General features: G+C 48.0%; 1 protein-coding gene across 1 annotated transcript; it reads left to right on the forward strand.

Moving 5' to 3' along the window:
- The first annotated feature begins 6 nt into the window (after positions 1 to 6).
- On the forward strand, positions 7 to 27,388 carry LOC137914900 (transcriptional repressor p66-beta-like). Its single transcript, XM_068758388.1, has 10 exons — positions 7 to 386; positions 4,164 to 4,293; positions 6,128 to 6,259; positions 9,422 to 9,550; positions 12,914 to 13,078; positions 14,655 to 15,024; positions 15,148 to 15,350; positions 18,132 to 18,233; positions 23,105 to 23,288; positions 27,252 to 27,388. The coding sequence occupies exons 1-10, from the start codon at positions 7 to 9 to the stop codon at positions 27,386 to 27,388; spliced, it is 1,932 nt and encodes a 643-aa protein (XP_068614489.1).
- Positions 27,389 to 27,418: the final 30 nt, after the last annotated feature.

Below are 27,418 nucleotides of genomic sequence, written 5' to 3' on the forward strand. Positions count from 1 at the left end.
GACAGGATGGAGCGGATGTCTGAGGAGGCGCTGAGGCTCAACTTGCTGAAGCGAGGCCTGGAGTCGCCCAGCGAGCGGGAGGAGGCCCTGGCCAAGCGCCTCAAGATGGAGGGCCACGAGGCCATGGAGCGGCTCAAGATGCTGGCTCTTCTGAAACGCAAGGACCTCGCTGACCTGGCAGCCTTGGAAGTGGCGGGGCCCCTTGGAGATGGGAAGGGCCCCGGGGCCAGCACCCTCCACCATCAGAGCCTACTAGGTGCTGCTTATGAAGAGAAGCTGAATGGAAATCTAAGGCTGGGGGGCCACGGTGGCCATGTTGGAACCAGCAAGAATGGGAAGGAGAACATCCTGGATGAGCCTGTGGATATGAGCGCAGGGAGAAGATGGTGAGACGATATCATTGTTGAAGCTGGCACCAGTCCTGTCTCGGAGGGGGGGTGGGACAGAGGGGGCACCAGTCCTGTCTTGGGGTGGAGGGAGGACAAACATATGCTGCTTCTCTTTGTAGGTCAGAGAACCCAAATGCCCCCCCCGAGTGTAACCCTCCGCCCGCTGGATGCGGCCTTCATCATCACCCTGAGAGCTGTCCACTAGTGAACTGATCACACTCGGTGGACATTTACACCAGGTGTGAGCAGGAGCTCGGATGACCTGATTGGTCAACGATGACTGATCTTTTTTTGGTGAATAATAATAATAATAATAACACATTTTATTTATAAGGCGCCTTTCAAAGCGCTCAAGGTCGCCGTACAACAATTTAAAAGACACTTCAAGAATCAAGAAATGTTATTGTCACTCCAACACTTGCATGAAAAGAACGAAAATTGCACTCAGGTCCGAGTTAGAGGCGTCGAAGAAACAGTCGTTCAAGCAGAAACAGAAACAGTCAATTTCATGTGCAGGGTGGGTGGGGTCCTTCATGATGGGGGGGGGGCAAAGAGTCCATGTGCAGGGTGGGTGGGGTCCTTCATGATGGGGGGGGGGCAAAGAGTCCATGTGCAGGGTGGGTGGGGTCCTTCATGATGGGGGGGGGGGCAAAGAGTCCATGTGCAGGGTGGGTGGGGTCCTTCATGATGGGGGGTGCCAAACAGTCCATGTGCAGGGTGGGCGGGGTCCTTCATGATGGAGGGGGGCAAACAGTCCATGTGCAGGGTGGGTGGGGTCCTTCATGATGGGGGTGCCAAACAGTCCATGTGCAGGGTGGGCGGGGTCCTTCATGATGGAGGGGGGCAAACAGTCCATGTGCAGGGTGGGTGGGGTCCTTCATGATGGAGGGGGGCAAACAGTCCATGTGCAGGGTGGGTGGGGTTCTTCATGATGGGGGGTGCCAAACAGTCCATGTGCAGGGTGGGCGGGGTCCTTCATGATGCAGGACACTCTCCACCGCACACCTGTAGAAGGAACCAGGACAGGGGATCCCACACCTGCTCACCTCAAAGTAGAGGCGCTGGTGGGCCTTCCTTACTAAGGAGGCTGAGTTGGTCCTCCACGCCAGGTCACTAGCGATGTGCATGGCCAGGTACTTGATGCTCTGGAGTCTGGACCACCTCGACAGCCGCTCCTCCGATGTAGAGGGGAGGGGGGCTGTAGCCTCCTTTCCTGTAATCCACAAACATCTCCTTTGTTTTCTTCACATTGATGCAGAGGTTGTTTTCTCTGCACCACTGCACCAGATGTTCCACCTCCTGCATGTCCTCCGACTCGTCATGCTGGTCCCTTCCTGCACACAGGACGGTAGGAAGGGACCAGCATGATGGAGATGTGGTCAGAGAGGCCGAGGTGGGGACGGGGGGTAGCCCTGTAGCTGTCCTTGCGGTTCCTATACACCCGGTCGAGCGTGTTGTTCCCCCGGGTTGCAATGGTGACATGCTGGTGGAACCGTGGCAAAATGTCCGTCAGGTTGACGTGGTTAAAGTCTCCTGCAACCACGTAGAGCGCCTCCGGGTGCTTGTGTTGCTGTTTGCCGATGTTGTCGTGTAGCTCACGTAGCGCCTCGTTAGCATTAGCGCTCAGGGGGATGTAAACAGCTACGACGAACACGGCTGTGAACTCCCGTGGCAGATAGTGGGGCCGGCATCTGATCGTCATGTGTTCTACCGCCTCAGAACAGTGGCTGCTAACCACGGAACAGTTCGTGCACCAACCTCTGTTGATATAGACGCAGAGGCCTCCTCCTCGCGTCTTCCCCGACAGATGGTTACGATCCGCGTGAAAGAGTAGCAGACCGTCGATCTGAACGGCGGAGTCCGGCACGCTGTTATTTAGCCACGTTTCCGTCAGAAGAAGCACGCAGCAATCCCGCATCTCTCTGTAGGTGTTTAGTCGCAGCCGCAGAAGGTCCATCTTGTTATCCAGCGAGCGAACGTTAGCCAGAAAGAGCGATGGAGCAGCCGGGCGAGTCGGGTTAGCCTTTAGCCTAGCTAGCAGGCCGCCCCGCTCGCCCCTCTTCTGCTTCCGAGCACACCGTCTCCGCCTGCCTCCGGGCCGCTGAACTCTGCTGCGCCAGCCCGATGTCCTCAGGAGCTCCGAGAGTCGATGGAAGAGTCGGCGGTTGAGCTTTGTTGACGCTCAGAAGCTCAGTTTCACCGAACTTTACCCGCTCACACACGCTAGAGGAGCCGCTGCACCACAGCGCGCCGCCACTTATATAAAAGACGATTAAAATGCAAAAGAGAAAATGAGGGGCTTTGCAGCGGAGCAACAAACGGGGAGAGACGTTTACGTACACACCTGCTGAAATAGGTGAGTTTCTGATGACAGGGAGGAGGAAGGCTCCTAGCCCCATGGTGGACAGACGGGCTGGGGGGACAGTCAGGTCCCCGCCCCCTCTCTGGCAGACCTGACAGAGAGGGGGCGGGCGGGGATGTTGACCTGGAGGTCAGACAGGTATGGAGGGGCGGGGTTACGGATAGCCTTGAACCTATGGAGTTGCAGCTCAACAGTTCATGTCTTACCTGAATGGCCAGTTGGACATGATGTCGTGACGCTCCACACAAATGGTCCCCAGGAACACATTTACCTGATGATGAATATATTTATTAGATAGAATGTTAGAGTACAAGTACAGTCACACAGTAGCATGTATTACAGTACAAATAACGTCAAACATCCTGTCTAAGAGGAGCATTTCTAAAAAGCCCTTGCGGGCTTGTTTCCGTTGAAAGTCCTTCGTACATAAATCATCCACAAAAAACAAAACAAATAAAAACCTGCTGAACACGAAGGTCGTCTCTTCAGAGGACAGGCCGTGACATGGCCTCCACCCAATGACCAGCATTCAGGTTTTACAAATCCCAACATGAGGAAAGAGTTTCCTTCATAACTTTAATGGACAGTCGGGCGGGGGAGGGGTCGAGTCCGGCTTCACTGGGGCAGTTGGCAGCCGAATGTGAAGCGGCGGGGATGAAGATCAGCAACTCCAAGTCTGAGGCCATGGTTCTCTGTACCCTCAAAGGGGGGGTGGAAGTGCTTCCTCAGTTGCGCGGGGTCTTGTTTGTGAGTGAGGGAAGGATGGAGCAGGAGATCGACAGGCGGACCGGTTCAGCGTGAACCGGTCCGTTGTGGTGAAGAGGGAGCTAAGGTGCAAGGCGAGGCTTTTGATTTACCGGTCGATCTGCGCTCTAATTTAGCTCTAGTTTAAGGTATCCGGGTTCAGCCTCAGAGACAGGGTGAGGAGCTCGGGCATCCGGGAGGGTCTCAGAGTCGAGCCGCCGCTCCCCCACATCAAGAGGAGCCAGTAGAGGGTCTCAGGTATCGAGTGAGGACGCCTCCCAGGGGCGGTGTTTCGGGTATGTCCAGCCGGGAGGAGGACACGTTGGAGGGATTATATCTCTCAGGCCTGGATTCCCCCAGAAGAGCTAGTGGAAGTGGCCGGGGGGGGGGGGGTCTGTCTGGTGTTCTGGTGACCCAGACGAGACGAGAACATAGAAGCAGCTCCTTTCATTCTGAACTGGCGACTGCTCCAAGATGCAGCTTGATCAAGTTTCTGACCGGAGGAAAGAAGAAGCATTTTGACGTCATTAATCGCCGTGTGGTTTGTCAGGGGAACTGCACCAGCAGCGACTCGGCTCGAATCGTGAACTGGCAGATTTGGTGATGAGTATTTGCTTCAGATATGCGAGAAGATGACACAAAACTTTATCTTTCTTTGTCCCAAAAAGTGAGGTGGACCACGATAGACGGACTCCGTCTCCAGATGTCATCATCCTGTCAGACAATGAAGCGTCCAGTCCCAGAAGCACCCCCCACCGTGAGGAGCGCCGACACCAAGCCAACCTGGACATGTTCAAGGTAGACTTCTGTCCTCACACGAAGACACCTGAGATGTCTCCGGTCTGTCAAGCTTCCACATGATCAACATTCACTGGTCCTTGTTATCCAATCAAGACATCTGTCCCTGTGATGCTGACAATAATGATCAAAAATCCAACAGAAATGTTAGCGAGCTGTGTGGCTCCAGATAATCTGCACCGCCCTATCTGTGTGGCTCCAGATAATCTGTATCGCCCTATCTGTGTAGCTCCAGATAATCTGTATCGCCCTATCTGTGTGGCTCCAGATAATCTGTATCGCCCTATCTGTGTAGCTCCAGATAATCTGTATCGCCCTATCTGTGTAGCTCCAGATAATCTGTATCGCCCTATCTGTGTAGCTCCAGATAATCTGTATCGCCCTATCTGTGTAGCTCCAGATAATCTGTATCGCCCTATCTGTGTGGCTCCAGATAATCTGTATCGCCCTATCTGTGTGGCTCCAGATAATCTGCACCGCCCTATCTGTGTGGCTCCAGATAATCTGCACCGCCCTATCTGTGTGGCTCCAGATAATCTGCACCGCCCTATCTGTGTAGCTCCAGATAATCTGTATCGCCCTATCTGTGTAGCTCCAGATAATCTGTATCGCCCTATCTGTGTGGCTCCAGATAATCTGTATCGCCCTATCTGTGTGGCTCCAGATAATCTGTATCGCCCTATCTGTGTGGCTCCAGATAATCTGCACCGCCCTATCTGTGTGGCTCCAGATAATCTGCACCGCCCTATCTGTGTAGCTCCAGATAATCTGCACCGCCCTATCTGTGTGGCTCCAGATAATCTGCACCGCCCTATCTGTGTGGCTCCAGATAATCTGCACCGCCCTATCTGTGTGGCTCCAGATAATCTGTATCGCCCTATCTGTGTAGCTCCAGATAATCTGCACCGCCCTATCTGTGTAGCTCCAGATAATCTGTATCGCCCTATCTGTGTGGCTCCAGATAATCTGTATCGCCCTATCTGTGTAGCTCCAGATAATCTGCACCGCCCTATCTGTGTAGCTCCAGATAATCTGTATCGCCCTATCTGTGTGGCTCCAGATAATCTGCACCGCCCTATCTGTGTAGCTCCAGATAATCTGTATCGCCCTATCTGTGTAGCTCCAGATAATCTGTATCGCCCTATCTGTGTGGCTCCAGATAATCTGTATCGCCCTATCTGTGTGGCCCCAGATAATCTGACCTGAACATCTGCACAGCCCTGCCCTACCTTTGAGATAAGAGTCGTTTTAGTTCTTTGAGTTTTACAATGTTTTGGGTTGAAGAAAGGTTCCTAATCTGGGTTTCATGTTTTGTTTTTTGTTTTTCATTTATTTGATAGGGACAGTGCACATTAATGAACATCTATACAGACGCATCTAATAGACGTAAATATGCCAGATTATAGCAAAAATGCTAATTTACATCCGTAGTCCCGAGGCAGGTTACAGAAAAACACAACAAGACATAAAAAAGAACAAGAGGTTACAATAAAAACACAACGCAGTACAGTACATTACTAAAAGGTTTAGAGCTACTGGTTACAGGCCTGGTTTACCTTCAACCACTGCTTGAGGTGAGTTTTAAAGGTTTGTAATGTGGGACGCCCCCTGCTGGCGAGTGGAAGACTGTTCCAGATCTTACTGGCCTTTACAGTTGACAGCCCCAAAGGCCAAGTAATACAACAGCTAGTGTTATATAGCTTGGTACTGTATGAATTCAAATTTGATAAACCTCTCAAAAACGGTTGTTGAGTGTGTTCCCATCAAAGTGCTTGTCTTAACGTTCTTAACGCTGCCACCTGCTGGCGTGTGTCGTGTGTGTCTCTGTGTCCAGGGGAAGACCGGGGAGGAGAGGCAGCAGATGATCAAGGCTCTGAGAGAGGAGCTGCGCCTGGAGGAGGCTCGTCTGGTTCTCCTCAAGAAGCTCCGACAGAGTCAGATGCAGAAGGAGAATCTTGTGCAGAAGGTCGGTCCTTTTCCTCACCATCACTCATCAGGACATTGTCTCTGCCCAGTCCTGGAATATTCACTCGTGGAATGTAAATGAAGTACTTCTACTCTAGTAGTTTGGCGACCCTTCTGGGAACTGGGCCACTTTTCCAGCATACTGCTGACTCAGATTGTGTACTATTTTAAGAGCTGTATAAGTTCGGTCCTGTGAGGTGCATGTCTTTAGCTCAGCCTGTGTGTGTTGATGCTTTGCCTTTCAGAAGACAGAATGCCACACAAACACTGCAAGGCCCTGCACATGTGTGGCGCCCCCTATCTGTGTCACACTTATACACGAGCGTAGTGATGAACTGATCCAGCAATTATGGTGATTTGCATATTGTAGTTTGGTGAACTTTTACACCGGATGCACCAGTGTAAAAATCTCTGCATTTATCCGGGCTTGAGATCAGTGAGAAGCTGGCAATGCTACGTTAGCTCCTGCTAACCACACTACCTGTGCTACCATGATGCTGCATTCACCCGAGATACATTGACCTTTATGGAGGTGTGGCGTATTTATTCAATTCAATTCCATTCCGTTTTATTGGAATGGCGCCAGATCACAACAGAAAGTCATCTCAAGGCTTTACAGGATGAGCAGGGAAACAGAACCCAAATTGACCCAGAAGAGCAAGAACTCTGGCAACGGAGGCAAGGAACAACTTCCCTTTAACAGGCAGAAACCTTGGACAAAACCTGGGCTCATGGTGGACGGCCATCTGTCTGACCGGCTGGGTTGAGAGAGAGAGAGAATGTTACCTAAGGGAAGCATATACAGCGTGAACAGAATAGGTCCAAGCACTGAACCCTGTGGAACTCCATATTTAACTTCAGTGTACGTAGAAGATTCATCATGAACACGTACAAACTGAAATCTATCAGATAAATATGATCTAAACCAGTTCAATGCAGATCCTCTAACACCAACAGATTGTTCCAGCCTCTGTAACAGAATCTGATGATCTATTGTGTCAAAGGCTGCACTGAGATCTAATAAAATAAGCACGGAGACAAGTCCATTATCAGACGCTATTAAAGGTCATTGGTGACTTTAACTAATGCTGTCTCTGTGCTATGATGAGCTCTGAAACACGACTGAAAAACCTCAAATAACTGATTGTCTTGTCAGAATTCACACAGCTGACTGGAAACTGCTTTCTCTAGAAGCTTTGACAGGAATGGAAGGTTTGAAATTGGCCGATAGTTAGCCGAGACATCAGGATCCAATGTTGGTTTTTTGAGAAGCGGTTTAATGACTGCTGTTTTAAAGACTCGGGTACATAGCCTGTGAGTAAAGATAGATTAATCGTATTTAGCAAAGCAATACTACCGTATTGGCTCAAATATAACACGATGTTTCTTGCATTGAAATTAGGCTGAAAAAGTCGGGTCGTGTTATATTCGGGGTTTAGACATTATACCCATTCTGAACGCTAGATGGCGCCAGATATCGTTACAGCGAATGGTGAACTGAACTCCCCAGGCCAAAGCGAACGCTTATCATTATTTTATTGCGATGTATTTCCTTATTCATATGTTGTGAGATGTGTCTGAGTGGATGTGTGTGTGTGTGCGCGCGTCCAGCTGGGGCGTGTGCCCCTCCCCCCGGGAGCGAGTGTGTGTGAGAGAGAGAGAGAGAGAGAGAGAGAGAAGGAGAAGACAGAGATATGCGAGCGATAGGAGGAAACTGAGTTTTGTTTAACAGTGCAAGTAAAATAAAGCAGCTTCAGTGATTCAGCACGTCTGGCCGGCGTCCATCTTGTGTTGCTGCGCTTCAGCCTTCGTCCCCAGCGTGGTCTGGAAGTTAACCCCGGAGGCGCTGGAGAACAACGATCCCCCCAGTTAGACTTCACTTTGATGGTTCATGCAGTTATTGCAATTTTGTTGTTTTATCACAGTAGATTGGTTTATTTACATTTTAAAAACCAGAAGCCATTCATTTACAAATGTGATTGCGCTTTAGTTCACATATTTAAATGTTCAGATATTAAGATGTGAGACAAAACAACTATAAAAAATAAGGCAAAATAACATGCTTTTTCTCTCGAATATATTGATGAGTAATATGCTGCTCTAGCTTTGTGTTAGCCTAGCTACGGTGTCAAAGAGAAACCTTGGATTAGATTGAGTCCAGTAATGAGAGGAAGGCAGTAGCAAGGCAGTCGTCACTGAATCTACATGAATGTTAAAATCTCCCACAACAAGTATCTGTTCTGCTTTCAGAACTAAGCTTGTTAAACATTCAGAACATTCTGACATGAAATCAGAGTCTGGGCCTGGAGGGCGGTAAACTAGAACAATCAGGACCGGCTGGCTTGATTTCCATGTTGGGAGTGACAGACTAAGAATAAGACTCTCAAAGGAGGTATAGTTTAATTTAGGTTTAGGGTTAATCTGGAGCTCCGAGTTATAGATGGCTCCAACTCCACCTCCTCGGCCGGCGTCTCCAGAAATGTGAGAGTTAACATAACTGGGAGGCGTGGCTTCATTTAAACTGAAATAATCTTCAGGACCCAGCCAGGTTTGCACTTTACTCTTTGACCCCTCAGACCTTCTGGTTGGTTGAGCGGACATAAGAAAAGGAAAGTTGGCAGAGACTGTCGAGTGTTTAACCCTCTATCTACAAAGCGTAGCACCGGCGCTATTGTTGTCTATGTCCGGTATGACGCAACAATGCACTGGGCATGGAGAACAATAGCTCCGGCTCTATGGTCCAAGAGACAGATTTTGATCAGCAGGTGGTGCTGGTGCTACGCCCGTAGTGCCGTCCGGAGCGCCCACAACGGCCGTAGGTAGAGAGGAGTGGACAACTCAATATTTTTTCACCAAACACCGATCAACTGCTGTACGCCTGATCCAGATCCGGTACAACGTGCTCCGCATACTGGTGACCGTGACTTTGTTCCGTCCTTGCACTGGTGGTTGTTGAGTTGCACATTGTTGTGGGACCAGTCCAGTTTATTGTTGAGGTCAGGGTCCAGGTTTCTATGGTCCTATCATAACGTATGCTGATATACAGATTTCCTGTTTGCGTGACCATGCAGTAGACTCTAGAGTATCGAGCATAAATCAGGACTTTCAACGAGGGCGTAACCCGGAGACCATCAGTGATTCACTGTGATATGGTTGTGTCCAGGTTCCAGTGGTCCAGAACGCCACATCATCAGTGCAGCCTCCTCCAATCCACAGCTCCAGTGGCCTGGGGAAGCTGCCAGTGAGGCCCGGCCTGCACAACCCTGAGCCCCAGAACCTGCGCACTGCACAGGTAACATTGCACCACCAAAGGTCATCTGACAGGCAGCAAGCGGTTCACTTCAGTAAAACCAGGAGGGTTGAACCCAGTCACACAGTAGCATGTATTACAGTACAAGTACAGTCACACAGTAGCATGTATTACAGTACAAGTACAGTCACAGTAGTATGTATTACAGTACAAGTACAGTCAAACAGTAGCATGTATTACAGTACAAGTACAGTCAAACAGTAGCATGTATTACAGTACAAGTACAGTCAAAGAGGAGCATTTCTAAAAAGCCCTTGCGGTCTTGTTTCCGTTGAAAGTCCTTCGTACATAAATCATCCACAATTAACAATACAAATACAACTAATATTAAATTACTCCACAGATGCAAAATAACAATAAATTAAAAAAGGCACATAATATGTACAACGTAGGTGGACAAAAAAGGGGGGGGTTGATCCGGAGAGAGTCGTGATGACTATCTCCGTTTCTGCCCCCTGAAAGGTGTATTTTTAGGGCCGTTTTGAAGGAGGCCAAAGAGGTGCATGTTTTGAGGGCAGGAGTCAAACAGTTCCACCCTTGGGGGGCAGTATTGTAAAAAGATGATTTACCCATGTTAGTCCTATAGGAGGGGGTAATCAGGTTGTTGTTTGAGCTCCCTCTAGTGTTGTGGCTGTGGGTGTCACTAAATCTGTGGAGGTGTTTATTCAGGTATGCAGGGATTGAGGGGACTGAGGGCAGAGCTGCATTGACTATTTTAAATGCCAATCCCATTTTGAGTTGTTTAACCCTGTCTTCTACCCTGAGCCATTTTAGGCTAGCAAAATGTCCAGGAAGAAGGTGGCTCATGGGCCCCAGACAGAGGAGTAGCCGAATCAGTTTGTTTTGGGAGGTTTGGAGCCTGGTTTTCAGGGACACTTTGATGTTTGAATACCAGGAGGTGCTAGCATAGTCAAAGAGGGGCTGAACGAGGGCTCCAGCAAGAGTCCGGAGACAAAAGCAGACATTCTGCCCAAAAATCTTGTTCTCTGATTGACTTTTTTGATCACCTTAGTTGCCATACTATCGCCAGACAGGTATTTGTCAAGAACACAGCCCAAATAGGTAATCTCTTCTTTGCTGGAGATGACTGTATTATCGACTGTGACCTTGAAATCATTAACATTTATCTCACTTGGAGAGTGTTTAGACCCAAAAAGAATCGATTCTGTTTTTCCAAGATGTAGTGACAGTTTGTTATCCGTAAGCCAAGTACGGATTCTGGTGATAGAGCAGGGGTTCTCAACCGGGGGTGCTCGCACCTTGGAGACATTGCTTTTGTAGGGGGCGTTCAAGGTTACTTGATTTCTACTTTTTTGCAGAAAGGTTGATAGCATTTGACGCCCATCTCAGAAACACAATGACCCAGACAAAGAGGCACTTTATCGAGTATCAGGTCAATAATGTGCTCATTTTTCCACCAACTAGAAAGACAATCAGAGACTGCAGACCCCGCCTCCAAAAGACTATTGGATCTTGTGAGACAGTAAACAGGGCTTCCGGATCAGAGGGGCCAAACCTGCTCTAGCTTGCTGCTCCGGAACGTACTACAAGACTCCTTCTGGACTCTTTTTCCCATCATGCCATTCGTGTCCCTCCCTCTTAAAGTGGCAGTTTACAGCACAGGCACAATTCCAGATGTAAAAATGCACCCAATTGCAATACCCTCGCCTCCTCTTCGGCGAGGGTAATAATAAAGATCAAGGTAACTTGAAATAAATGCAATAAAAGCCTTAAGGAATTAAAATCAATCTCATTAGAACTGGAATAAGAACATAAAATGTACGTTGACAATAATAATAGAGCTAAGAAATAAGACATGGTGTAATGTCACTCCTTATTGAGCTCAGAGACAACAGGAACAAAGCGATGTTTACAACAGGTGGTCCTGCACCTTGGGATTAAAAACCTCTGTCCAGAGGGAAGAAGATGGACTTAATCCCGGAGCGGATGGGAGTCATTATGAAGAACAACTAAAGCCATTATCTGTACCTGTTTAGTGTCCAGGGAGGCTGGGCAGCAGATGAACAGATATGGAGGATGAAGGTGTAACACACCTGTAATCCAAACTAGTATTGCGTTCCCTGGGGGGTCGTCCTTCCTTTAGCAAGATAACTCAAAATGCTCTGGATGGATCTTGATGAAATTTTCAGGAAATGTTGCGAATGTTTCCAGGAATAGATGACTAAATTTGAGTGATGATCCAGAAGAGATCCTGGATTCTGGATCACTTTGAAATGTTCAGTAACATTGCAGTCAATGGAGCTTCAAAATGTGAAATGTGTCATTTGTAAAACCAATTCGGAGGGGAATGAGCTGCTTGGTGGCAGTGGCTCAGTGGGTGTGGCCCTGGGCTGGGCTCAGTGGGTGGGGCCCTGGCTCGAGTCCCAGCTCTGGTGGAATGTGGAGTGTGGGCTGGTGACTGGAGGGGGGCCGGTCTGCCTCCAGAGCAGAGCACTGCCGAGGTGCCCTTGAGTTACGTGCTTCTCGAGTAAATCTCTGCGGTTAGACAGACTGTTCGTCTCCCCTGACCTCCGAGCTGGTTTGAGGAGGACTATTAACCATTTCATTCCTGGGTGGCTGTACTGGGTCTCGTCAGCCTCTCGGCGTCTCTGTCCATGCATGGTACCTTCGCAGCGCTGCACGGTTCACCGATGCTTCATGGGGGCCATGGACGTTGTTAGATATTTGAGTTCTGCAGCACGCTCGCAATACACAGGCTGCACAAACACTCTTAGTTTCTTTATCTATACATCCTTTGTGGGAATAATCACACACATAGATTAATCACATATAAAGCATCACATTGTAACTGATACACAATGAGAATAAGTCAGGGCCCAACGGCCCATCCCAGGAGGAGGGTGTAAGCACCCCCCAGGAGGAGGGTGTTTTGACGCCCACTATAAAGATCACTGCCGTAGAACATTCAGGACTCTTCTACAGAGCCCCCCCCCCCCCCCCCCGCGCGTCTGTAGGAGAGCCCAGCGCTGTGTTTCCTTACCAGCTTTGTACTTACTGAAAACTTTCAGTAAACTTGATTCGTTTTATAATCCTGACTCATTATTGAATAAACACCTCCAAAACGAGATATAATAATAGAACCGAGGGAAAAGGAGAAAGCTAACAACGTTTTGTCCGTTAACGGGGGTATCTGGCTGCGGGGTTTGCTTTGTTGCCTGGCTACAGGACCGTTTTCGTGGCTTTGATCCTGTCTTTTCCCGCTCACATTTCTGATTGTTATATTGGCTTGTCTTCTGTCTTCTATAATGACTATATGTGTGTATTTATTTTTTTGCTAATAGCCTTTCCATAATGAAATGGTGCCATGCTTTCCCCTTCCTGTAGGGTCACACCGTCATCAGGTCAGCAGCAAACGCTAACCTGCCCCCCATGCTGATTTCCCAGCGAGTGATAGCCCCCAACCCGGCCCAGCTGCACAGCCAGAGGCTCTCCTCCAAGTCTGGGGTGTGTCGCTCCGGCTCAAGCATGCCCAACCCTGTTGGCTACCAGGTATGGCTGATGAAGCGCTTCACCTGCGTCCCACTGACGACATTCAAGTCGTCAGCTTTATCTTCTACAAATATTACACACGTTTTCAGGCTGTAAAAGCCGTCAACACACACTTTGTACGCTTTTCTCAGCCAGACGTTAACATCTTCTCACATTTATCTCACTCTCAAAGATCAAAACCTCTTTTCTGGCCAAAACATTTGTTTCGTAAAATAAGCGGCTGTGAATGGGCATCGATCAGATCATTGATGTCGTATTAAAGCCATCTCCCCCCAGCTGGATCTACCAGACTGGTGGATCTCATGAAGAGAGCATCCGGTAGGGGTTAGGGTTGTTGGGATGGGTTATGGGTTATGGGGTATGGTAGGGTTATGGGGTAGGGGTTAGGGTTGTGTTAGGTTAGGGCAGGGGTCAGCAACCCACGGCTCCGGAGCCGCGTGTGGCTCTTTCATCCCTCTGCTGCGGCTCCCTGTGGCTTTAGAAAATAAATAATGGACGCTCCTCGCCACGCCGCTAAACCGCCGTGCTGCGCGTAAAGGACGCTCCTCGCCACGCCGCTAAACGCCGTGCTGCGTGTAAAGGACGCTCCTCGCCACGCCGCTAAACCGCCGTGCTGCGTGTAAAGGACGCTCCTCGCCACGCCGCTAAACCGCCGTGCTGCGCGTAAAGGACGCTCCTCGCCACGCCGCTAAACGCCGTGCTGCGTGTAAAGGACGCTCCTTGCCACGCCGCTAAACCTCCGTGCTGCGTGTAAAGGACGCTCCTCGCTACGCCGCTAAACGCCGTGCTGCGCGTAAAGGACGCTCCTCGCCACGCCGCTAAACGCCGTGCTGCGTGTAAAGGACGCTCCTCGCCACGCCGCTAAACCTCCGTGCTGCGTGTAAAGGACGCTCCTTGCCACGCCGCTAAACCGCCGTGCTGCGCGTAAAGGACGCTCCTCGCCACGCCGCTAAACCGCCGTGCTGCGCGTAAAGGACGCTCCTCGCCACGCCGCTTTGCTGCTCTATCCCAGCTTGCTATGGGCGAGAGGTGGGGTACACCCCGAACGCGTCGCCGGCACTCACACACTACGCACAGTTTGGAGCAAGCCGTTCACCTAAGCTGCATGATTCTGGAGAACCCAGAGAGAACCCAGAGAGAACATACAAACTCGACCCTGGTACCTTCTTGCTGTGAGGCGACAGCGCTACCCACTACGCCACCGTGCTGCCCGCTAAATAAATACACCAGTATGAATGCACTACAGGTCGGGTAACGTGTTTAACGATGAACTCGCTTAGCGACGGCGTCGCTGGGTGAGGACCAGCTGTGATCCAGGAAATGACCCGACCCTGCTGGGGGTTCTGACGGGATCTCCAACGTGGAACGCCGCTGGTCATCAGTGAACGGACCCGTTGAACGGCGTTCGGGCTTGTCGGGTCACAAACCAAGATCATTTTCAGGAACTCGATTAGAAATGTCTATTTCCGCTGTTGCACACATGACCCTTAAAGTTTGCTACTGCACCTTGGAACCTGCTGGGTGTCGTCATGGCGACCACCCATCTTAGACAGCTTTGACTGTCCTTTTCTCACAGGCCAGCCAGCAGATGGCGTCTTCCCAGCGCTCAGGCTCCAGTGCCATGTACATGAACCTGGCCCACATGCAGGCGGCAGCGGCAGCGGGGGCCGGCGGGGTGGCAGGCGGCCTGGGCGGAGCCACCGCCGTCAGCCCGTCCACCATGTCCAGCTCGGCCAGCGGAGGCGTGAGCTCCATCACCGACCAGGCCAGCAGCCAAGCAGCAGCCAAGTTGGCCCTGAGGAAGCAGCTGGAGAAAACGCTGCTGGAGATCCCTCCCCCCAAGCCCCCCGCCCCACTGCTCCACTTCCTGCCCTCCGCCGCCAACAGCGAGTTCATCTACATGGTGGGCCTGGAGGAGGTGGTGCAGAGTGTGCTGGACAGTCAGGGTAAGCCGTGAACCCGGTGGTGGGGGGGTCATGGCAGGTCCTCTCCCTTCTGTATTTGATGCAGGTTGTCGTTTAGGCTTCTGATTGCTGCACTCCCATTGGCTGAAACGGTGTTCTCTCCAGGTAAACTCCGAGGGGCGCTGGCCCGCATGGAGCCTTTCTTCTGCGCTCAGTGCAGAACTGACTTCACCCCCCACTGGAAGCAGGAGAAGAGCGGCCGGATCCTTTGTGAGCAGTGCATGACGTCCAATCAGAAGAAGGCTCTGAAGGCGGAGCACACCAACCGGCTGAAGAATGCCTTTGTGAAGGCTCTGCAGCAGGAGCAGGTTAGCATCGCTAGCTTCTGTCCCCACGGCACAAACGCCCACCTCTCAGCTCAGAAGTTATCAATCATTATGATCATTATGATCAGTGCCCTGATCCAGATGCTAGTGCCCTAGCATCTGGATCCCATTATTAGCATATCCTAATGATCCTGCATGTTTCTGGCAGGCAGCTCTCGAGCAGCGTTAGCGTTGCTGCTCGTTCCTCTGCTCCTTGTTGCTCCTTGTTGCTCCTTGTTGCTCCTTGTTACTCCTTGTTGCTCCTTGTTGGTCCTTGTTGAACCTTGTTGGTCCTTGTTACTCCTTGTTGGTCCTTGTTGAACCTTGTTGCTCCTTGTTGCTCCTTGTTGGACCTTGTTGCTCCTTGTTGCTCCTTGTTACTCCTTGTTGCTCCTTGTTGCTCCTTGTTGAACCTTGTTACTCCTTGTTGCTCCTTGTTGGTCCTTGTTGAACCTTGTTGCTCCTTGTTACTCCTTGTTGCTCCTTGTTGCTCCTTGTTGGTCCTTGTTGGTCCTTGTTGAACCTTGTTGCTCCTTGTTGCTCCTTGTTGGTTCTTGTTGAACCTTGTTGCTCCTTGTTGGTCCTTGTTGGACCTTGTTGCTCCTTGTTGGTCCTTGTTGGACCTTGTTGCTCCTTGTTGGACCTTGTTCCTCCTTGTTGCTCCTTGTTGCTCCTTGTTGCTCCTTGTTGCTCCTTGTTACTCCTTGTTGCTCCTTGTTGCTCCTTGTTGAACCTTGTTACTCCTTGTTGCTCCTTGTTGGTCCTTGTTGAACCTTGTTGCTCCTTGTTACTCCTTGTTGCTCCTTGTTGCTCCTTGTTGGTCCTTGTTGGTCCTTGTTGAACCTTGTTGCTCCTTGTTGCTCCTTGTTGGTTCTTGTTGAACCTTGTTGCTCCTTGTTGGTCCTTGTTGGACCTTGTTGCTCCTTGTTGGTCCTTGTTGGACCTTGTTGCTCCTTGTTGGACCTTGTTCCTCCTTGTTGCTCCTTGTTGCTCCTTGTTACTCCTTGTTGCTCCTTGTTGGTCCTTGTTGAACCTTGTTGCTCCTTGTTGGACCTTGTTGCTCCTTGTTGGTCCTTGTTGGACCTTGTTGCTCCTTGTTGGTCCTTGTTGAACCTTGTTGCTCCTTGTTGCTCCTTGTTGCTCCTTGTTGCTCCTTGTTACTCCTTGTTGGTCCTTGTTGGTCCTTGTTGAACCTTGTTGCTCCTTGTTGAACCTTGTTGAACCTTGTTGCTCCTTGTTGCTCCTTGTTGGTCCTTGTTGAACCTTGTTGCTCCTTGTTGGTCCTTGTTGGACCTTGTTGCTCCTTGTTGGTCCTTGTTGGACCTTGTTGCTCCTTGTTGGACCTTGTTGCTCCTTGTTACTCCTTGTTGCTCCTTGTTGATCCTTGTTGAACCTTGTTGCTCCTTGTTGGACCTTGTTGCTCCTTGTTGGACCTTGTTGGTCCTTGTTGGTCCTTGTTGGACCTTGTTGCTCCTTGTTAGACCTTATTGCTCCTTGTTGCTCCTTGTTACTCCTTGTTGCTCCTTGTTGGTCCTTGTTGAACCTTGTTGCTCCTTGTTGGACCTTGTTGGTCCTTGTTGGTCCTTGTTGGACCTCTGGAGCTGCCGCTCATTGATTGGCCCACGCTGGTCTTGGTGTCAGTGAAACGCTGGCAGAGATGCTTTGAATTCACCGTCAGCTTTTTCTTTTTTTTATACTTTTATTTATCAAATGCAAGACAGACGTAAAGTGCAAACGTACAGTTATATTTTTCCTTTTCTAAACAACCAACCAAATGAACACCCACCCACCCCCCAACATAGTAAACTAGAAATAACAAAGTATGAACAATTTCAAAAGCAAACAAACGAGGATAAAAAAAGCAATACATTATATATATATATACACAACATGCATACATTCACACAAGTGTTAGTATCAATGTGTATGTAAACAGAGCGATTCCTAATAGCTGCCTACGGTTGGTCAGTCAAGCAGATTTGTTGTGCTACAGTGTCTGAATAAGTCTTGAAAGAGGGGCAGTTATCTGCCACTGGCAGACCAGCACAGGAGGGCAGGTTCAGACAAGACCACATATAAGGGCCTCACAGAGAAACGTCCGGCAAGCCATCCAGATCATTGAGTAGAGGTCTCCAACGAGCAGAGAACCTGTCAGATGAACCTCTAATGAGAATTGAATCTGCTCCAGCTTCACAAGGCCTGAAATATCATGGAGCCAGACTTTGAGTAATGGTGGTTGGGAGGACTTCCATAATCAGAATTCTCTTACGAGCAACAAGCGAGGAAAGGCAATAATGGCTCTCTGGATCGCTGTGATCTGGAGGTCATCTGGGGGCAAGCCGAAGATGGCGATATGTGGAGTTGGAATTATAGTAATGCCTAATATATCTGAGATTGTTTTAAAGAATCTTTGCCAGAACCCAGACAGCTTGGGACATGTCCAGAACATATGGGTGAGGTTACAAGGGGTCTGCAAGCACCTACTACACTTCTCATCAAATTTGTCTGGAAAGAGCCTTGAAAGTTTTTCCTTGCTATAGTGTAGCCTATGTACGACCTTAAATTGTATTGATGAGAGTCTGGCGCAGCTGGATGATGAGTTAACAGCCCCCAAAGTTCGCTCCCAGAAGGTCTCTGAGAAGCTCAGCTGAAGTTCCGACTCCCAGTTCTTCCGGGTCTTACTCAAAATCGGTCCACCGGATACCGTCAGCTTTAAGCTTTGGTGAGTTATTCCTAGAAATGTGTGCATGTGAAACGCTAAATGTTCGTGTTTCTTCATGTCAGGAGATTGAACAGAGGCTGCAGCAGCAGGCGGCCCTTTCCCCCAGCGCCGCCCCCACCGGGCCCAAGACCGACACCATGATCCGACACCATGCCCTCCGCCAGGTACCCCTGTCTTCATTTCAAAATAAAGGCTCGTGAAGAATACTAGGTGTTCTGTATGAGGTAGAACTTGTGGTCTCAATAATTGTTTATCTCCTCCATCTTTCTTAAATTCAAAATGTATTATCCTTTAATCAGGGATCTTGTTTTTTAATCCAGGGCTCTTGTTTTTTAATCCAGGGTTCTTGTTTTTTAATCCAGGGTTCTAGTCTTAATCCAGGGTTCTCGTCTTTTAATCCAGGGTTCTAGTCTTTTAATCCAGGGTCCTAGTCTTAATCCAGGGTTCTAGTCTTTTAATCCAGGACTCTTGTTTTTTAATCCAGGGTTCTTGTCTTTTAATCCGGGGTCCTAGTCTTTTAATCCGGGGTCCTAGTCTTTTAATCCGGGGTTCTAGTTTTTTAATCCAGGGTTCTAGTCTTTTAATCCAGGGCTCTTGTTTTTTAATCCAGGGTTCTTGTATTTTAATCCAGGGTTCTAGTCTTTTAATCTAGGGTTCTAGTCTTTTAATCTATGGTTCTTTTTTTAATCCAGGGTTCTAGTCTTTTAATCCAGGGTCCTAGTCTTAATCCAGGACTCTTGTTTTTTAATCCAGGACTCTTGTTTTTTAATCCAGGGTTCTTGTCTTTTAATCCGGGGTCCTAATCTTTTAATCCGGGGTTCTAGTCTTTTAATCCAGGGTCCTAGTCTTTTAATCCAGGGTTGTAGTCTTTTAATCCAGGGTTCTTGTATTTTAATCCAGGGTTCTAGTCTTTTAATCTAGGGTTCTTTTTTTAATCCAGGGTTCTAGTCTTTTAATCCAGGGCTCTTGTTTTTTAATCCAGGGTTCTAGTCTTTTAATCCAGGGTTCTTGTCTTTTAATCCAGGGCTCTTGTTTTTTAATCCAGGGTTCTTGTTTTTTAATCCAGGGTTCTAGTCTTTTAATCCAGGGTCCTAGTCTTTTAATCCAGGGTTCTAGTCTTTTAATCCAGGACTCTTGTTTTTTAATCCAGGGTTTTTGTCTTTTAATCCGGGGTCCTAGTCTTTTAATCTGGGGTCCTAGTCTTTTAATCCGGGGATCTAGTCTTTTAATCCAGGGCTCTTGTTTTTTAATCCAGGGTTCTTGTTTTTTAATCCAGGGTTCTAGTCTTTTAATCCAGGATTCTCGTCTTTTAATCCAGGGTTCTTTTACCAATTTTAGTTTAAAGGTTTATTTTTTAGTAACGTGTCACATGACCAAGACAAGCGTGTGAAGATTCACAGGTGAAAGTTACATCGGAGAAAATCCGGTGGTTTTTCAAAATAAATCACCTGTCAGACTCTAACAATCAATAAAACAGAAATGATAAATCTGAGCGGCCCGGTAACAATGCCCCACGGACCGGCACCGGTGGTTGGGGTCAGGATCCTAGTCTTTTAATCCAGGGTTCTAGTCTTTTAATCCAGGACTCTTGTTTTTTAATCCAGGGTTCTTGTCTTTTAATCCGGGGTCCTAGTCTTTTAATCCAGGGCTCTTGTTTTTTGATCCAGGATTCTCGTTTTTTAATCCAGGGTTCTAGTCTTTTAATCCAGGGTTCTAGTCTTTTAATCCAGGACTCTTGTTTTTTAATCCAGGGTTTTTGTCTTTTAATCCGGGGTCCTAGTCTTTTAATCTGGGGTCCTAGTCTTTTAATCCGGGGATCTAGTCTTTTAATCCAGGGCTCTTGTTTTATGATCCAGGATTCTTGTTTTTTAATCCAGGGTTCTAGTCTTTTAATCCAGGGCTCTTGTCTTTTAATCCAGGGTTCTTGTATTTTAATCCAGGGTTCTAGTCTTTTAATCTAGGGTTCTTTTTTTAATCCAGGGTTCTAGTCTTTTAATCCAGGGCTCTTGTTTTTTAATCCAGGGTTCTCGTCTTTTAATCCAGGGTTCTTTTACCAATTTTAGTTTAAAGGTTTATTTTTTAGTAACGTGTCACATGACCAAGACAAGCGTGTGAAGATTCACAGGTGAAAGTTACATCGGAGAAAATCCGGTGGTTTTTCAAAATAAATCACCTGTCAGACTCTAACAATCAATAAAACAGAAATGATAAATCTGAGCGGCCCGGTAACAATGCCCCACGGACCGGCACCGGTGGTTGGGGTCAGGATCCTAGTCTTTTAATCCAGGGTTCTAGTCTTTTAATCCAGGACTCTTGTTTTTTAATCCAGGGTTCTTGTCTTTTAATCCGGGGTCCTAGTCTTTTAATCCAGGGCTCTTGTTTTTTGATCCAGGATTCTCGTTTTTTAATCCAGGGTTCTAGTCTTTTAATCCAGGGCTCTTGTTTTTTAATCCAGGGTTCTTGTTTTTTAATCCAGGGTTCTAGTCTTTTAATCCAGGGCTCTTGTTTTTTGATCCAGGATTCTCGTTTTTTAATCCAGGGTTCTAGTCTTTTAATCCAGGGCTCTTGTTTTTTAATCCAGGGTTCTTGTTTTTTAATCCAGGATTCTCGTCTTTTAATCCAGGGCTCTTGTTTTTTAATCCAGGGTTCTTGTTTTTTAATCCAGGATTCTCGTCTTTTAATCCAGGGTTCTAGTCTTTTAATCCAGGGTTCTTTTACCAATTTTAGTTTAAAGGTTTATTTTTTAGTAACGTGTCACATGACCAAGACAAGCTTGTGAAGATTCACAGGTGAAAGTTACATCGGAGAAAATCCGGTGGTTTTTCAAAATAAATCACCTGTCAGACTCTAACAATCAATAAAACAGAAATGATAAATCTGAGCGGCCCGGTAACAATGCCCCACGGACCGGCACCGGTGGTTGGGGTCAGGATCCTAGTCTTTTAATCCAGAGTTCTAGTCTTTTAATCCAGGACTCTTGTTTTTTAATCCAGGGTTCTTGTCTTTTAATCCGGGGTCCTAGTCTTTTAATCCAGGGCTCTTGTTTTTTGATCCAGGATTCTCGTTTTTTAATCCAGGGTTCTAGTCTTTTAATCCAGGGTTCTAGTCTTTTAATCCAGGACTCTTGTTTTTTAATCCAGGGTTTTTGTCTTTTAATCCGGGGTCCTAGTCTTTTAATCTGGGGTCCTAGTCTTTTAATCCGGGGATCTAGTCTTTTAATCCAGGGCTCTTGTTTTATGATCCAGGATTCTTGTTTTTTAATCCAGGGTTCTAGTCTTTTAATCCAGGGCTCTTGTTTTTTAATCCAGGGTTCTTGTTTTTTAATCCAGGATTCTCGTCTTTTAATCCAGGGCTCTTGTTTTTTAATCCAGGGTTCTTGTTTTTTAATCCAGGATTCTCGTCTTTTAATCCAGGGTTCTAGTCTTTTAATCCAGGGTTCTTTTACCAATTTTAGTTTAAAGGTTTATTTTTTAGTAACGTGTCACATGACCAAGACAAGCGTGTGAAGATTCACAGGTGAAAGTTACATCGGAGAAAATCCGGTGGTTTTTCAAAATAAATCACCTGTCAGACTCTAACAATCAATAAAACAGAAATGATAAATCTGAGCGGCCCGGTAACAATGCCCCACGGACCGGCACCGGTGGTTGGGGTCAGGATCCTAGTCTTTTAATCCAGGGTTCTAGTCTTTTAATCCAGGACTCTTGTTTTTTAATCCAGGGTTCTTGTCTTTTAATCCGGGGTCCTAGTCTTTTAATCCAGGGCTCTTGTTTTTTGATCCAGGATTCTCGTTTTTTAATCCAGGGTTCTAGTCTTTTAATCCAGGGCTCTTGTTTTTTAATCCAGGGTTCTTGTTTTTTAATCCAGGGTTCTAGTCTTTTAATCCAGGGCTCTTGTTTTTTGATCCAGGATTCTCGTTTTTTAATCCAGGGTTCTAGTCTTTTAATCCAGGGCTCTTGTTTTTTAATCCAGGGTTCTTGTTTTTTAATCCAGGATTCTCGTCTTTTAATCCAGGGCTCTTGTTTTTTAATCCAGGGTTCTTGTTTTTTAATCCAGGATTCTCGTCTTTTAATCCAGGGTTCTAGTCTTTTAATCCAGGGTTCTTTTACCAATTTTAGTTTAAAGGTTTATTTTTTAGTAACGTGTCACATGACCAAGACAAGCGTGTGAAGATTCACAGGTGAAAGTTAAATCGGAGAAAATCCGGTGGTTTTTCAAAATAAATCACCTGTCAGACTCTAACAATCAATAAAACAGAAATGATAAATCTGAGCGGCCCGGTAACAATGCCCCACGGACCGGCACCGGTGGTTGGGGTCAGGATCCTAGTCTTTTAATCCAGGGTTCTAGTCTTTTAATCCAGGACTCTTGTTTTTTAATCCAGGGTTCTTGTCTTTTAATCCGGGGTCCTAGTCTTTTAATCCAGGGCTCTTGTTTTTTGATCCAGGATTCTCGTTTTTTAATCCAGGGTTCTAGTCTTTTAATCCAGGGCTCTTGTTTTTTAATCCAGGGTTCTTGTTTTTTAATCCAGGGTTCTAGTCTTTTAATCCAGGGCTCTTGTTTTTTGATCCAGGATTCTCGTTTTTTAATCCAGGGTTCTAGTCTTTTAATCCAGGGCTCTTGTTTTTTAATCCAGGGTTCTTGTTTTTTAATCCAGGATTCTCGTCTTTTAATCCAGGGCTCTTGTTTTTTAATCCAGGGTTCTTGTTTTTTAATCCAGGATTCTCGTCTTTTAATCCAGGGTTCTAGTCTTTTAATCCAGGGTTCTTTTACCAATTTTAGTTTAAAGGTTTATTTTTTAGTAACGTGTCACATGACCAAGACAAGCGTGTGAAGATTCACAGGTGAAAGTTAAATCGGAGAAAATCCGGTGGTTTTTCAAAATAAATCACCTGTCAGACTCTAACAATCAATAAAACAGAAATGATAAATCTGAGCGGCCCGGTAACAATGCCCCACGGACCGGCACCGGTGGTTGGGGTCAGGGTCCATGAATGTCCACGTCCATCGTGGTGAATCTCTGCTCTGTCCTCAGGCTGCCCAACCTCAAGCCTCCCTGCAGCGAGGCCTGTCCAACTCGGCGCGAGGTGTCCTGTCCAACTTTGCCCAGGCCTCCCAGCTGTCCGTTAGCAGCAGCCTGATGGGAATGACCGGCGCCAAGCACTGCGGCAGCAGCCGCCTGCAGCACGACGGCCGTCGGCACCTCTACAACATCCCAGGTAGCTGCTGGTCCACGTAAAACTCACCTAGTACGGGAGGTCGGTGATCAGAGGGCTGTAGCTGGGTCTAAACCACCAGTGAGGGGGAGTGTCTGATAACAAGCGTGGACACAATCAGACAGCACACAGGAGACACGGGACCATTTCATCCACTTACCCCACCTTCGGGGACGGGGTGAGACGGCGCCTCGTGTCGGAGCCGATGTCCCGCTATCTTTGGCAGAGATAAGATGTACGTAGGTAATAGTTTATATAATCAGACTGACAACTCGACACGCCCTCAGCATCCATCCTTTCACGCCAACATACCTTTTACCAGGTTTTTTTGGTTTTTGTTGCGAAATTGGGTCCGCCTCCGCGGACACGGATCTCACACGCCCTTACCTGGAATATTTCACAGACAGTTCACGAAGCTGAACCGGACAATGTTCCCCCCCCACCCTGAAACATTGTGCCAGTGAGCTGACTCCTGTCTTCACAGACATCTTTAACCCCTCCCTGGAGTCCTGTCGTGTTCCAGCCTGCTTCAAGTCCTCCACCATTGTTCCTGTCCCCAAGAAGACAAGGATCACAGGACTTAATGACTACAGGCCGATAGCGCTGACATCTGTAGTCAGGAAGTCTTTTGAGCGCCTGGTTCTCCACCACCTGAAGACCCTCACCGCCCCCCTCCTGGACCCGCTGCAGTTCGCCTACCGAGCCAACGGGTCTGTAGACGACGCAGTCAATCTGGCCCTCCACTTCATCCTGCAGCATCTGGACTCTCCAGGAACCTACGCCAATTCAATTCAGTTTTATTTTATTTCTATAACACCAGATCACAACAGGAAGTCATCTCAAGGACTTTACAGGATCAGCAGGGAAACACAGAACCCAACTTGACCCACAAGAGCAAGAACTTTGGCAACGGAGGCAAGGAAACACTTCCCTTTAACAGGCAGAAACCTTGGACAGAACCTAGGCTCATGGTGGACGGCCATCTGTCTGACCGGCTGGGTTGAGAGAGAGAGAGAGAGAGAGAGAATGGCAGGTCGGAGGAGTCAAAAACAAGGAGATGGATAGAGAAACGATAGCGAGACAGAGCAGGAGCAGACAAAAACAAGATGAATAAAGCTATAAATGCTAATGCTAGCGATATAAAGCTATAAATGCTAATGCTAGTGATATAAAGCTATAAATGCTAATGCTAGCGATATGGACATCAGTGTTGAGGGACACAGGTCCAGGTTCTGCAGCACCACGGACAGAAGGACCTGAAAGAGAAAGAGGGACAAACAGAGGGAGAGAGAGAACAGACTACAGGAAGAGAGAGAGAGATTACTGACATATATTTATAACATGAATAATCAGATAAAGGGGGAGGAGCTCAGTGTGTCATGATGTTAAGCCACCAATGCTGCCTAATGACAGCATATTGATTATATTGATTACTGCATTGATTAGTTATAAGCTTTGTTAAAAAGTAAAGTCTTTAATCTACTCTTGAACATAGAGATGGTGTCTGTCTCAGGAACCAATCAGGGAGCTGATTCCACAATCAAGGAGCTTGATAACTGAAAGCTCCGCCCCCCAGTTGGATCACTGACTTCCTGATTGACCTGAGCCAGCATGTGCGGCTGGGGTCTACGGTCTCGGACACCCTGACTATCAGCACCGGATCCCCCCAGGGCTGTGTACTTTCCCCCTGGCTCTTCTCCCTGTACACCAACTGCTGCACCTCCAGCCTTCAGTCCGTCAAACTGATTAAGTTTGCAGACGACACCACCCTCATCGGGCTCATCTCGGACGGTGATGAGTCTGCCTACAGGAGGGAGGTGGACCGGCTGGTGTCCTGGTGTAGCAGCAACAACCTGGAGCTGAACAGCCAGAAAACAGTGGAGATGATCGTTGACTTCAGGAAAGTCACAGCCCCACCGCCCCCCCTCGCCCTCACAGACTCCCCTACCCCCATCTCCATCGTGGACTCTTTCCGCTTCCTGGGCACCACCATCACCCGGGACCTCAAGTGGGAGCCGACCATCAGCTCCCTCACCAAGAAGGCTCAGCAGAGGATGTACTTCCTGCGGCAGCTGAGGAAACTCAAGCTGCCGACCCAGATGTTGGTGCAGTTCTACACCTCCATCGTGGAGTCCTTCCTCACCTCCTCCATCACCGTGTGGTACGCTGGCGCCACCACCAGGGACAGACACAGACTGCAGCGCATTGTACGTGCTGCGGAGAAGGTGATCGGCTGCAAGCTGCCATCGCTCCAGGACCTGTATGTCTCCAGGACAGTTGTAATAATAATAATACATTTTATTTATATAGCGCTTTTCTGGACACTCAAAGTCGCTTTACATAGTGTACATCAGAGTTTCCCAACCGGTGAGAGATTATCGATCACCTGATTAACATTGTCGGGTGTCTGTGCTGTAATAAAGTGTGTGTCTTTCTACCATTACTGCAGGATGTCCATTTTGTGTTCATCCAAACAGCCCCAGGTTTCCCACCAAGTATAAATACATTAAAAAACTATATTATTAACTATATGTATTATAATAAAGGTCATCTAATCTAATATGTCCTGTGTTAGAGTGTCATTTTGTGTCATTTTGGTTGGTGGTGTGCTGCGGCTCAGAGACGGTTGGGAAACACTGGAGTACATAAGATAAATTATTGGGGTTGGGCGCTGCGCTGGGAAGTCCACTGCTTCCCCGGTTCGAGTCCCAGCTCTGGTGGGATGTGGTGTGTGGGCTGGTGACTGGAGAGGGGCCAGTCTGCCTCCAGAGCACTGCCGAGGTGCCCTTGAGCAAGGCACCGTCCCCGCTAACGGCTCCAGGTACACCGACCACGGCGGCGCCTTCACCCTTCACCCTACTCCCTCTCCGTGTGCTCGGGCCCTTTGATGCACGTATTAGTGTGTGGTTGTTTCAAGGGGCCCGTTGTTCTAGGGTGAAAACACAATTTCATTGTGTGTCGGACAGATGATGATTAATAAAAGTATTTCATTTCAAAAGCAGCAAAGAAGTACAGAAATAATAACAATTAAAGCCGCAAGCGGCGTTGTAGGCCCTCGCCGGCCGACAGGCCGTTGAGCTGACCCGCCGACGCACGCCGCTTTTGTCCTGAGTGCTTCACAAGTGTTTAGATTTCAGCTGCATTAGTAGCTCACAGTTTAGTCAAATCGTTATTTGGATTATATGGTCATCTGCCGTCAGGAGTTTTTAAGTTTCAATCCAATATGGCCGCCTTCCTGTGTGTCTGGGGGCGTGGCCATAATATTATTTTTTTTTGCCCTGACATGACGCATGTCTTTACCGAATTTCGTGGCTGTCCGACAAAGTTGGCGTCGCACCCCTCCCCATAGGAGGGGTTGCCATCGCCATGGCAACAGCGTAAAAACAACAACATGGTTACGATTGTGTTTTTTGATCGGGACCACATGAGGGAATTTTCTGGAAAATTTCAATCATTTCTGGCAAACTATTATTTTAATTCCCATTAAATTTTTGTCATCGTTCTCTAGGGGGCGCTGTAAGGCTGATTGTCAAAGTTTCCCTTTTAAAGTGTCCAGGTAGGAAGGGTCAATAAGTGTTTAAAATTTGGTTTGGATTGGAGTGTGTGTGTGCAAACGCTGACTCAGCAGTTTTTAAAATTATATCCAATATGGCCGCCTTCCTGTGTGTCTGGGGGCGTGGCCAGTCTGAAGGGTTGAGTTGAATCATGGTGGGTTTGATATGGAAAAGGGGAACCCGGTAATGTCGGCTGTCGAGCTATTTAAGCTGTTCCTTTGAGGGTTTAAGTTTTACAGCTGATAAGGAAGTGATCCTAATGTAAGGTGGATTAGGTTTAGATCCCATGGGGGGGGGGGGGGGGGGCAGCTCTCGCTCTGATTTGTCCCATTCCTGAGGAAGGACCTATGGCTCGTGACCGGGGGGCTGCACTGGTGGTGATCTTACCGAGCATGTTTCTCTTTCTCCACAGGGTTAAATATTGCTTACCTGAACCCAGCGGCAGTCGGAGCCCACAAGAGTTCCAGCCTAGCCGACCGGCAGAGAGAGTACCTGTTGGACATGATCCCACCTCGATCCATATCGCAGTCCATCACCGGACAGAAATGAGCCCTGGTCTCCCTGGGAGGCCGCCCCCAT

Source organism: Brachionichthys hirsutus, unplaced genomic scaffold, assembly GCF_040956055.1.
Source record: "Brachionichthys hirsutus isolate HB-005 unplaced genomic scaffold, CSIRO-AGI_Bhir_v1 contig_1305, whole genome shotgun sequence".
NCBI lineage: Eukaryota > Metazoa > Chordata > Actinopteri > Lophiiformes > Brachionichthyidae > Brachionichthys > Brachionichthys hirsutus.

Bases quoted from the DNA above. Each gene is read 5' to 3' on its own strand.
- LOC137914900 (XM_068758388.1), top strand. From the start codon at position 7: ATGGAGCGGATGTCTGAGGAGGCGCTGAGGCTCAACTTGCTGAAGCGA. The intron at 15,025-15,147 runs GTAAGCCGTGAA...TGTTCTCTCCAG, and splicing joins GAGTGTGCTGGACAGTCAGG to GTAAACTCCGAGGGGCGCTG. The intron at 23,289-27,251 runs GTAGCTGCTGGT...CTTTCTCCACAG, and splicing joins GCACCTCTACAACATCCCAG to GGTTAAATATTGCTTACCTG.